Genomic DNA, 13,289 nt, shown 5'->3' with positions numbered 1-13,289 from the left:
ACCACTAAAAGTTTCTCATTATTCTCATTTCAGAATAGCAAATGAGTGATTAGTCCCAGCATTATCTTCTGCTGGTTTTATTAAGTTCTCTATTCTGGGAGAACAATTTCATTGTTCCACTTTTTTTGCCACTTACCTATTCCAGGAAGTGGCAGAATTCCTAAAACCTTCAGTGACATCAGGATTTTCAATGCCAAGAGCCCAGATTTGCCAGACACTGAGAGACAAAACGGTTCAGAGGACATGCAGGTGGGTATGTACAGGTTTTAAAGTCACTCACAGCTTCAAATTCCTGTGGCACATGAAGGTTAGAATGTTAATTAATATTCTAAGCCACATGTGGTGAAGAGATTCACAAAGACTAAAAATAAATACCAGCCACTTTATTATCTAAGAAGACTTTTAAGGTGTGGCGTTTCCTGACAACGCTTGGAGAGAATCATCAAGTAACAGAACGCAGAGGGTGGAAGGAGCTGGTGAAACCCTTAATTCCCACTCAGTTTCCTCATGATGGGGCTGTCAGGCTCAGCATTGGTGAAAATGCTCCCCACAACCACGTGGGTACCCCAGATGTTGTGCCGAATAACTTTGCAGCAGCCCAGGTCATCCACAGAGAAGCCCAGGTGGCGGTAGCGCTCGTCTGTTTCAAACAGGGTGTTGTTTGTGTAAGGTCCAAAAAACTGCACAGGGGAGGGGGGAGGGGGAGAGGAAATAAAAGAGAATTTGTCACAGATTCTGCCAAGGTTATTTAATGATGTCCAAAATTATTCTGAGATCATTTAACACCTCAGAGTTATCCCTGTGTGAAGGAAAAGGTAAGTTCTGAAGCACCCGTTACAGCTCTTGGAGGGAGCAACAATTTTATTCAAGAAATCAAACACTGGGAACTCAGCCCCTGTAGCTGAAAATTTCCCCTCTGAGGGTGTGTTTGGGTGTCTAACCCTTCATACATATCAAAAAAACTTGGCTGCTTTGGAAAGGATGGATAGAGCCCTTCTGAGAAACAGCCCAAGTGAGAGCTGTACCTTTCTGGTGAGTCCCCTCTAAGGAAAGAAGCTCTGAAGAGGAAGAATTGGGGTAAATTTGAAATGGGGTTTGATTTTTCAGTTGTTCTCTCTCAGGAGGAAGCTCCTGATGAACCAGTTATCTGTGAAGAAGTTACTGCTGAGCTGGAGCCCAGTACAGAACCTTAAGTGGTTCAGCAGTCCACAACTCTTCCCCAAACACATGGAATTTCTGGGATTCCTTCAAGCCTTCACTTGCCTGCTCACCTTATGCACATCCTGTTGAACCTCTTTGCCCTGTTGCAATTTAAACCACTGCCTTTTCACAGGGGTTTAAATAAAACCCCACTGAGCTGAGCCTGGCCCTGACAACCTTCAACTCTGGTGTGGTTTGAACAGTCAGCTTGGAGATAAAAATCCCTCTGAGCTCATGCTTGGATAGGAGCTCTCTCAATTCTCCCTTGTAAGTTTTAAGGCTTCAGAGATGTCTTGGCAGCAAACTGCCAGCTCCTCCAGAGAGTTGATGCCATCTGAAGACAAATGACAGCACTGTTCACCAGGAACAAGGGATTCATTTCTTCTCATTAAAACAAAGATACTATTAACCAGAGGAAAGAGACCCCTTAACACTCTCCATCTACACAAATAGGTGTCAGGACCACCAAGTTACCCTGGGAGGGCATAACCAGACAACTGTGCAGTGACCAAGAAGATTGGGGGGGCCTAAAACTTCAACAGTTACCTAAAATTCAACTTTTTTACTGAAGAATGTTCTCCACAGTGCCAACTGCAGTGACAGCTGACACAGAATGGGATCAGGTTGAAGGCTCCTATCTTAATTTAGGGATTATCCTATGGGGACAGCTTTGAGGCATAATAAAAAGGTTGAATTTGAGGTGTAAAAAAAATACAAATCTCACTGCTAGGTAGAAGAGAGCAGTGCCCACTGCAGATTCCAGAGAGCACAGAACTTACTGCCAGTCCTGAGGAGGGATCAATGAAGTCAGCCCAGTAGCCTTCAGAACAAATTGCATAGCAGATCTCCTTGGCACCATTAATGAACTTGAAGAAAAAAAAAAAAAAAGGGAAAGAAGGATTACCAAGGGAGTTTTTTGCATACAGCCACATCACATTCTGAAAATGAACAAGCCCAAGTCTTTGGGCCTCTACTAATACATGAGAAATCCAACATGCTTTCAATAAAACTATTAATAATATTAAAAGGATTAAAATTAATGGCATATTAGGCTACTCCAATCATCTGAGGTTTAACAGTGTTCCTTGGGCCAGTCAGTAATGGATTAGCAGCTTGTACAAGGAATAACCTAATTGCTTTCATTATTCATGCAACTGCAATCATACCTGTCAGGCTCTTCAAGAAGTCAACCATTACTTCAGGTATTTCTGTGTTATTTCCATGAGTTTACACTTGAACTCCACAAATCTGACACTAAATGTGGCAGTAAAAGTATTTTTATAAATATACCAAACCCAGTTTTGCTGCAAAGTCTTGCCTCAGCCAACAGGACAGGATTAGGGAGCTCTTCCTGCACTACAAATGGTCAAGTGCCAATGGTTTTAAAGAACCTTTTAGCTTTGCCTCATCAGAGCAAACAGATCCACAAGCACTGGACTTTTACAGCAATCTACACCAATTCATTGTTGTGGTGAACTGGTGTGCAGGGTGAATGGTGATTTCAGCCTCTCAACCATCAGGGTTGTAGTTCCTGTTTCCAGGACACTGCTGGACAGCAGCTGATGTGGCTGGAACATTCTTTTCAAACATTATTTTCAATTTAGCAACATGCCACAAAATTCCCTGTTCTGTAACATGTGATCAGAAATCTCCCTTTTTTCTGAAGAGACAAGTTAAAAAAGACTTCTTTTGTAGCAAACTCTTTACATCAGCTCATTTGAGCAATTCAGTGCCTTTTTTCTTTAAAAAAAAAAAAATCTTTGGTGTTGAGTTGTAGTTATCTGTTTGTCTGTTATAGAATATTCCAGAAGGCAGATCTGAAGCTGTGCTCTGGTTCCCCTGCATTCACACCACAGGGCACAAAATAATTACAAATTACACAGCACATTTTTCCACAGACATTAGCAAGAACAAGAGAGCTCAGTTATGGGCTGCTCATCACCCAAACCAGCAGTTTCCAACCCACGTTTTGGGGGCCAGCAGAAAACTTGGGAAGGAAGCTGCAAAGCTAAGAAAAAAACCCTAAAAAAGGTGAGATAGGTGATGGTGGTAAAACCACCCATGCAGTCTGAGGAGAACATGTCCAAGTGCAAAAATCTAAACAGCTGGACAGACTGAGCTAGAGAAAAGCACAAACAGAATTAATTTCATTTCTTGGCACATGAAATTTGGTAATATCATTAAACAATACCTCTAACTTCAGAATTCACAAAATACTTCATTTCTTTTCATTAGAAACTGGACTGTTCTCTATGATCAGTGCCCTGAGAAGCTGCAGGTTTCAAATTTATAGAATTATTATTTCAGTTTCTCAGCTTCAGGCCCTTCATGGTCCCAAATCAGGGGAGGGGAACTCTGCCAGTAATTTGTTCTGTAATTCTGAGGCTTGATGGCTCTGATGATGAACTGGAAGTGAAGACACAAAAAGAAGGAAGCCTTCTGAATTCAGCCCTTCTGATCCCATCCATCTTTTGGATCCAGGAATCCCTCAGAGTGAGGTTAATCAGCACTTGCCAGTCACTACTGCAAACCCCCAGATTTGGCTGTGCATCCCCCCCACTGCTGTAGCACAAACCTCTCACACTACATTCATATTTTTAAGGTTTCTTGTAACCAGCCAGGAAGCAACCAAACAGCCCATTTCCTTCTGAATTTGCTGTTAGTAACCTTTAGGCTGGGAGGTTACATCCAACATCCTAACACCCCTCCAATGACTCTATTAGACTTGACAGGGAGGTGCCCAAGGAAGAAAGATGTTAATTAACATATAATTAGACCAGATTACAATGCCAAAGCCCAACAGACCATAAATAATTCAAAAAAAGGAGCATATTCAATGAGGGAATTTTAATTTGTATGTGATCTCCATGTCTAGCCTGCTGCTTCCTTGTTTTGTGGGGCAGGACAGAAAAAGGACACTACCAGTCTACTTTTTAGCACCAGTATGACCTTCCCTGTCTAGATGGCAATCCCACAGCTGGATTTGTACTGGTTTTAGAGATATTGTACCAGGTAAGAGCTAGAAACCACACTGAGGTGCCAAGAAACGAACGGTGAACACTGACACCTCCTGGAGTACACACGGAAGAGCTGAAGGAGGCAAAATAAAGCAGTTTTTACAGAGCCCTCTAGTGGCACCACAACAAAAAGATAAAGCCCATAAAGGTGGTTATGTTGTAATAAAGAATCATCGGGTTAAAAGTTGTTAGGCATTCCCATTATCAGAAGTGGAAAAAAACCAAACCAGAGCAATCACTTTGGACAAAAAAGGAGACACTCATGGACAGACTCAATGCAGGAATCTCTGTTACACTGCAGAAAAACAAAGCCAGCAGAGAAATCCTACAGAATATATTATACTAAAGCAAGTATTATATTATACTGAAGGCAAGGCAATAGTTGCTGTGCTTTAACTGCAACAGAAGAACAATCTTGAATACTTGAATATTTCACAACTGTTCAGCTTATTTTTGACTCACCTCACAAAAGGAATTCAGCAGTTCTATGAGACACGGAGTCAAAAAGCTACAAAGCTGGAAAAGGTTCTCTCCAGTTTAGCAGTACAAGAACACAGAGTTAGCTCAAAAATACTTTAAAAAAAAAAAAAATACAGCATATTAATGCCAGAGCTAGAAATGGACCAAGATGCAGACATGGTTGACAGAGGATTCATCTACAAGTGAAATTAGGCTGATGGAACTGTCACCTACTCACATTTTCTAAGAGCATTTCCCTCTCATCCTCCACTTCTTGGCTCCACACAGTCATGTCATGCTCAGTCTTCTGGGTGACAGTTAACACTGTCAGAGGGTTGGCATTCACTTCAGGAAACATTGACTCAAAGTCTAAAAGAAAAGCAGCACTGCCTAAGCCTCCTTCCATGATGCACAAGGATTTTTACATGAAATCTTTCAGTAGAAATTAGATGCCATTACATTAAATCTTTCAGCAGTGTACTGTGGGCCCAGGATCATGATTCCCCCCTCCATCACTACAAATAAGGGCAAAGGAAAAGCACCAAAGGCACAAGTTGGCTTCACAGGGTTTTCTTTTCAGGGAGGGTGGGAAAAGAACTACCCAAAATCAGAAGTCATAAGATTAATTCTGTCTTACTCTCTGAAGTCTGCTCTACATCAAGATTTTAGCCAGTCTCTTTTCTCTTTCTGTATATGACACTTAAAATTACAAAGTTTTATTCCAACTTAATTTCAGTCATCTCCTCCCTCAGCAAGCTAAAGGAAGATACAAAGCAGATGCTTTCCAGTAGTTTCATCATCTCCATTTGCTGCTTTACTAAGCAGCAGTGCCAAAAGACCCTATTTTTTCAGAGCTTTGTCAGCAGTAAATTAGCTCCAGAATCTGCCTGACACTAAAGCAGCAGCCAGAAGTTATCCCCTCCCCAGCTGATCTGGAATTAAAATGTCTCTGACTTCCACCCAGGAAAGGTTTCAGTCTTCATTTGCTAGCATGTATTTTTCTGTTGTAAAATATCACCTCTGGATTGCCCTTTCCTATTCCACTGTGTGGCGTCAGTTATGTCAGAGCCTCTACTTATTTTTTATACATTTAAAAAATGTTTTCATTTCTAAGCTGTCCCAAAAAAAAAAAAAAGGAAAAAAAAAAAAGGGGGGAAAACCTACCTTTTCGTAAGAGCTCAGGACAAGCTTGAACTGCACATTCTACCTTTGCATTTTCAAAGTAAGTTTCAGCATTGTTTATTTGCTGCTTCTGTGGAACATCAGCACCCTGAGAAAAAAAAAAATAAAAAAATTGTAACTTTCCCCTTCATTAATAAATAACAGGAATAACTCTGTATACCAGACTTTGTTTTGGTGACTAAATGTCCACTGACACACCCAAGCACTTCCAGAGAGATTCTTTTTAATGAGGTATTACAAATACAAATTATTTGTAATTTGTAAAACACTTTCTTCAGACAAAACTTAATTATTAATATTTTCAAATATTAGAAGTGGAACAGATACAAATAATACCTATTGCTTCAACTAAGCAGACATTTCCAGCTTTATGTTTTATGGTGATATTATCCCAAAGCCTTAACCAATAGGGAAATTTTGGAAAAATACCCTTCTGAAACCATCCTCAAATATGCAATACAGCAGCAGCTGATGAATTTCAGACATCATCTGAGCCAGAATAAAACTTCAACAGTTATGCAGCAGTTCTAGAGGATTTTTAGCTGTTGAAGCTTAAAAAGCAGAACAGTTTTAGTTCTAGTTTCTTTACTCTTTACAGATTTTTAGTTCTAGTTTCTAAAAAAAAGCCAAACCAAACAAAAAACAACCAAAACAAACATCAAAGCAAAAAAAACCTAAAATAAACCAAACCAGATTCTTATAGGTATGCTACAAATGGAGCACCTACAAATTTGATTTACAGTATTCAAGCTTAAAATACCCTTAAAAGGAAGGAACAACAGCTGCCTCCCAGCTGCCTCCTCTGGGATAGCAACTGCAATGTAATAGGCATAGAAATCCTCAAATACAGATTTTCTAGTTCCAACTTTGCCCTAATTTACACAGAATTTCAGTAAGCTTCTCTAATTAGACTGAAAGGACAATGTTGAGTAGCACATAAGTCCTCCCTGCCACCTCTTGGTATCTCAAAGTTTTCCCTGAAGAAAAACTGCTACACTGGAAACCCAGCACAGCTGGCACTGTTCTAGAAATTAAACATTCAAGAACAGTAAAAAAAAAAAAAACCAAAACAAAAAAACACCCCCCCTCCCCAAAAGAAAAAAAACAAACCACAAACAAACCAAAAACAAAACAGCAAAAAAACCCCCAAACACAGCAATAGGCAAACAGCAGAGGTGAACAGTAGTTTAATATTTTTCTCATATATCCTGCTTTATGGTTACAAAGCCTTTGGGACAGAGCAGTTGGTACTGAGCCTGAGAAACCACCTGGTTAGGCTGCTAAACTTTTTTTTCCTAACTACAGGATGGAAAGTAACCAGCTCTAACCAGAACTCCAGCTCACTGTCTGCTACTCCCACTCCAGCCAGCTACACACCACTCACACAGTGATGTAGTGATGCTCCCATCCAGTGATTCTGGCCATTTATTCAGCTCAGATGAAACCAGGAAATATCAGGATAGGATGCTCAGAGCTTTCCCCCTGCTTGCTGCAATAACCCACGGGTGGTTCCTGGATCCAGCTGATCCCATCATTCAAACCAGGGGCATCCCCCAAGCTGAGCAGCTCAGGATTTTCAGAGGGAAAAGCTGCTCAGGGATTCCCAAGCACCAGGGGTACAAAGCTGAGCTGACTCCTTGACTTCCTGAATCCCAATTGCCAAACCTGCCCCTGCTCTTTCCAGTTTCCTGTCCCTTTTTGGAGAAACAGCTGCACTGGGTGTTAAATTCTTTATTTCTGACTCCAGAGCACACACTCAGTGCACCTGGTTTGAACTCAATGAACCAGACTGGAATTTTCTGTTGGGCTTTTAACAAAAAGTGTGATCTACACACGGTGGAAAGAGCATCAACAGAAAAAAAACAGCTCAAAACAAACCAAACAAAACCACAAAACACACACAAAAAAAAAAAAAAAAAAAAGCCAAAAAAAACCCCAACCAAAAAAAAACCCCAACCAAAAAAAAACCCAACCAAAAAAAAACCCCAACCAAAAAAAAAAACCCAACCAAAAAAAAAACCCAACCAAAAAAAAAACCCAACCAAAAAAAAAACCCAACCAAAAAAAAAAAACCCAACCAAAAAAAAACCCAACCAAAAAAAAGCCCAACCAAAAAAAAAGCCCAACCAAAAAAAAGCCCAACCAAAAAAAAAAACCCAACCAAAAAAAAAACCTGAACCAAAAAAAACCCAAACCAAATAAACCAAACCAAAAAAACCAAACCAAAAAAAACCAAACCAAAAAAACCAAACCAAAAAAACCAAACACAAAAAACCAAACACAAAAAACCAAACACAAAAAACCAAACCAAACACAAAACCTCAGAAAACCAGCATCAACAGAAGCTCACAATTTCCAAACACTCTGGAATCCAAAGCTGCATTTCCAAACAAATCACCACGCAGCATTTTCACAAGAGCCATTTGCTAGTCCAGTTCCAAAGTCTGAGCAAGACCCAAACCCAGAGAGCCTGGGAAGTGGAGTCAGCACCTTGCAGCAATTACCAGCTTGTGAAACCTTGTAATGATTGAGCTGCTGGTTGCTAATGCTGCACCTGACTCACTGCAAGCTCTGCCCTGGCCAAAACTCAGCCTCACTGCCAGACCTGAGGTACTCTGTGCCAAGGCAGTGGTTGTCAGAACCAAGCAGACAAGAGTCCAGACCCACTACATGAAATCCTGAACAAACTACTGATTCCTCTTGCTAGAAGGTGGGGAGATTTGGTAAAGAGGAAGTTGGAAAACTGCAGTTTTCTGCTACCCAGCTAATGAAGTCATTACTGAAATGCTGTTATTCACTAAGCAGTGCTCAGTCAAAACACCACACCCTGAAATGTTTCCTTTTTTCATGAAAGAAAAAGCTTCAGAAAGGTTGTATGTAACCCTATGCTCAACCCACTAGAAGTTCATCTTTCCAAAACAACCAGAAAACTCAACAATATCTTTTTCAGGAGACAGAAAGATCACTCCTGTTTCTCATAGACAAGAAATACCAGTTACACAGAAAAGCAGCCTGTTCCTACCTGAAATTCATTGATGTATTGTGCCATTACAAATTCATGCCTTTCACTTGCTGAAGGCTCTGCTAATATATCAGGCAGGTTTTTTGAAACTTGGTTTTTCTTCTGAGAAGCAGTGCCATTTAGGTGACAGTCAAACCCAATATTCCCAGGTAACTGGAATCTCTGGTCCTGAGGCCCAAATGGACCCATTACTTCATCTGGCCACACAGTTCTTGGACCTGCAAAAGTCAAGGCTTGCTTTAGCTGTCACATTTAGAAAGAATGGAGAAAAAAAGAAAAAAAAACCACAAACCTCTCCCATATACTTGTATGTATCACAATCACAAAGTAACCACAACACAGGAAATAAAAGGGCTCTGCCATAAAAAGCAAACTCAGGATTCCCAGATTTATGTGGGGTGCAAAGGTCACACGAATCAAATCATAGAATCCTAGAACTGGCTGGGTTGGAAGGGAGCTCAGAGCTCATCAAGTCCAACCCTTGATCCACTCCCCCCGTGGTTCCCAGCCCATGGCACTGAGTGCCACATCCAGGCTCTTTGGAAATATCTCCAGGGATGGAGAATCCACCCCTTCCCTGGGCAGCCCATTCCAATGCCTGAGCACCCTCTCCAGAAAGAAATTCTTTCTCATGTCCAACCTAAACCTCCCCTGGCACAACTTGAGACCTCTTGTGCCCTCTTGTCTTGCTGAGAGTTGCCTGGGAAAAGAGCCCAACCCCCCCCTGGCTCCAACCTCCTTTCAGGGAGTTGGAGAGAGTGATGAGGTCTCCCCTGAGCCTCCTCTTCTCCAGCCTCAACACCCCCAGCTCCCTCAGCCTCTCCTCAGAGGATCTGTGCTGGATCCCTTCCCCAGCCCAGGTGCCTCCTTTGGACCTGCTCCAGCACCTCAATCTCCTTCCTGAGCTGAGGGGCCCAGAACTGGACACAGGACTCAAGCTGTGGCCTCCCCAGGGCTGAGCACAGGGGCAGAATCCCTTCCCTGGACCTGCTGGCCACGCTGTTCCTGAGCCAGCCCAGGATGCCATTGGCCTTCTTGGCTATCTGGGCACACTGCTGGCTCCTGGTCACCTTCCTGGCAATCCAGACTCCAGACTATTTATGATAAAAGCAGCAGCCTTTGGACTGAGAACTTCCCAGAGCCTGCATCAACCTGGGCCCAGAGTTTACAGCTTTGAGGAGTCTGTTGTGGAGAAAAGAGAGCTGGGATCCAACTCCTTCCTGGATTTGAGTCTGGCAGCTCATGACTGAGCTGCTTCAGATGTGGTGCTGGGACCCCAGCCTCCATCCTGCTCTGTGGGGCTGAACCCTCAGTGCCCACGAGCACGAAACCAGCACTCACAGGATCCTCTCCAAGCACAGCTACATCACAGCTTGGCAAAGATACAATCTTCACCAGGCTCCGGATGGAAAAAAAATGGGGAATTTCTGGTGCTTTTTGCAAACCCACACGTTGCTTTCTTTAGTGCAAGGATGGAGGGATAGAGAGGGGGAAGGCGAGGGGGTCTCACCAGAGCTGAGTAGAGGGGCAAAAATGAAAAAGAATTTGCTTTTTCTTACACAAATCAGGAGGAGTCGCAGCCACGTGAGGCTCATCTGAGCCCGAGGAACCTGCTGTAGAAAAAGCCCTGGGATTTACAACTCTCTTGACTAAGGAGTAAAACCCTGGTAGGTAGGTGACCAATCTTGCTCTGTTACAGAGCACCTGAGAAGGCAAAAACAAAACAAAACAAGCATTACATCCTGCTAGCAAAACCACCACTTTAAGGACAGCTTTGTGAAAGCCTGGCTCAGTAATTAAATTATAACTTCAATTAGCAGCAACTGTGTTCCTGGAAAATCAAGTTTTTTAATTACTTTCTGCTTAGTTTTGTATTTTACTACTAGTAGTAATTTAAGTGAGGGAAGAGTTACAGTAACACTTACACGTGAGGAGGAAAAACCCTGAAAAGTTTAAATAAGCCCCTCCAAGCCCCCCAAAATAAACTTCCAGATGAGGATTGTCCCCATGGTTATTTCCATGCATGTCACTGATGGTCACAGCTCCATCACAGCACTGATTATCAGAAATACTTAGAAATATTTCTAATTAAGTAAAGACTTTGGCCTCAGAAGGCTCCCAAGCAGGGAGAAATGCAGATCAAAACAGCTAAAGGGATAATTTCAGCTGCTTTTTTTGCTTTAAAAATCCATCAACACCTCCCAGGTGCAGCCCTGCAGTTGGAGCAGCCAGGGTTGGTTAGATTTGCACACTCAGGTATTTACAAACAAACTTTAATGCAACCAGAGCAGCAGGGTGCTCAAAATAAGCCATAAAACCTTCCTGGCTTTCCCTTCCTGTGGTCTGGGAACACACCAGAAACTCTGCTGCACCCCCCAGAGCTCTGCTGTTGATTTCACTTTCAAGCTCTGCTGCTGATTCCATCAGAAAGGGATTCAGCCCCTCAGCAAACAGAAAATGATGCAATAAAAACTCCCTGAGCATGCAACAGGGCCCCAAAGAGCTCATGAGGATTAACTCCAAGGCCCAATGACAGCATCTTAAGGAGTAATGTAAGAAACTACTACCAGGGGTTTGGTTGAGGTTTTTAAGCAAGAACTACTCAGGTGATGTGATTAAAATTAAAAATTTAATATATTTTTTTATGCTTTAAAAACAGACTGGCAGCTTTCATGCATATGAAAAATAACCATACACTTGAAGAAAAGTTAAAATCCTAATTTAAAAAAAAAATTAAGTTGAAGACAACTAGCACAAGGCTGACACACAAGCAGAGCTGCACAAAATCATGCGTTACTGGAAAATACAATCCCACCTTCTCTAGAATTTTATTTTCCAGGTGAGGGAAAGAAATTCTTTTGAGAAACTGGCCCAAAGGGAACTTCCTGAAGTGCTGTAATTCTTGGTTGGGTAAAAGCTTATGGTGTGTGTGCACTAAATATGTACACACCAAGGCCAAAAGAAATAAATGAGAAAATGGTACTACTTGTATGTTTAAGCTAAAAACCGTGCAAAGTTACAGGCCTTAAGCCAGTAAAAATCTTACACACTACTGTGTGTAAACATACAACACTTTGTAAGTTTCACCAGCACCATGAAGACTCAGCTGCACCAAGGCAGAGCTGACTTTCTGCCTTAAATCAAGTATTTCTGGTTATAGCTGGGTACTTCTAAAGCCCCATTTGGTTCCTGTAACAACACCAGGACCTGTCTCCATCTGAATGTTTTTTTTTTTCCTCTATTATGTAAAAGCAGTATTGAAATTGTTTGCAGAGTGATTATGTCAGAGGTAAGAGAGGTGTAAACAATTAGAGCTGGCAGGTAATTACATGAAAAGAGCGTTTTCCCACTTAACATTCAGATGCCAGGTGTTAATGAGCAATGCTGAGCTCACTCATGCAAATATTTACAACCCTAACAGCACACAAGTGAAATAAATAAGCCTGAAATCAATAAATCGTTCACGTCTCCGCGGCAGGGCTGTACCAGCAAAGGAGTTTGAGTCCCTTTTTTTGAGTCCTCAGCCTGACAGCACCCTGGCTTTCATCTTAACTCCTGCCATTAACCCCCCCAAACAAACCTACTTCATCCTCCATTTGATTATTCCACAGAAATTGGCTTCTCAGGCCGAGGTGGAAGGATGGCGATCCCCCTGCCTTGGGATAAAACCGCAGCTTGGTGTCACTGAAGTTTTTATCCCCTCTGAACACAACAATTTTAGAGACAGCTTTTAGGGGAAATCAACCACAAGCTTCTCGCCTCACACAGCCCCCATTTGCCTTCTGGCCGGGCCGAGGGGCAGGTTTGCAGCCTCCCTTCCCCCGGGACCCTCAGACTACTCACACTTGCCATCGCAGACAGCGGCTTCCCCTCACCCACAGGCCCGGCTGCCCTGCAAGAGAAGCGAACGCAATGGCCTCCACGTCACCCCTCACAGCCCCTCACCACCACCCTCCCTATCTCCCGGACGACTTTCCCCACAAAACCCGCCCGTTCCAAGCCAAGCGGCCGCGGCAGAAGCTCCCAAAGCCAGGAGGGGATGAGCAAAACCCCCCCAGCTCCGCTCACCTCTTCCTGCAAAATGGCGCCGGCCGCCCCCTCCCCTCCCGCCCCGCACTCCCCGCCTCCACAGGCTGAGCGAATCGATGCGCCGACTCCTCGAACGGCAGCGGGCGGAGAGCGGCGCCGACGATCGTTTGGCGTTCGATTGGTCCTGGCCGTTTGGGCGGGCGGCCTCAGGGCGGTGGCTTCGGAGCGCTGAGGGAGCGGCAGCTCCGGTACCGCCCGGCCCGGTACCGCCGGTCTCTGAGGCGTCAGATCGGCGAAGGGTGCCCCAGACGGCTCCTTCCGGGGCTTCTCAGACTCTTGGGGTTGTCCCCGTGGGTTCCCCGTGGGTGCAGTACCCGTGG

General features: G+C 43.3%; 1 protein-coding gene across 1 annotated transcript; it reads right to left on the bottom strand.

Annotated features, from left to right (window-relative positions):
- Positions 1 to 368: 368 nt before the first annotated feature.
- Positions 369 to 12,994, bottom strand: MMADHC (metabolism of cobalamin associated D). Its single transcript, XM_071746371.1, has 8 exons — positions 12,949 to 12,994; positions 12,724 to 12,772; positions 10,440 to 10,584; positions 8,881 to 9,098; positions 5,841 to 5,946; positions 4,915 to 5,045; positions 1,980 to 2,066; positions 369 to 680 (listed from the first exon to the last, which is right to left on the bottom strand). The coding sequence occupies exons 2-8, from the start codon at positions 12,730 to 12,732 to the stop codon at positions 486 to 488; spliced, it is 891 nt and encodes a 296-aa protein (XP_071602472.1). The 5' UTR covers positions 12,733 to 12,772; positions 12,949 to 12,994; the 3' UTR covers positions 369 to 485.
- Between the last annotated feature and the right edge of the window lie 295 nt (positions 12,995 to 13,289).

This window comes from Heliangelus exortis, chromosome 6, assembly GCF_036169615.1.
Source record: "Heliangelus exortis chromosome 6, bHelExo1.hap1, whole genome shotgun sequence".
Lineage (NCBI taxonomy): Eukaryota > Metazoa > Chordata > Aves > Apodiformes > Trochilidae > Heliangelus > Heliangelus exortis.
Note: the sequence above shows the minus strand (reverse complement) of the source record. Positions and strands in the feature narration are given on the sequence as shown.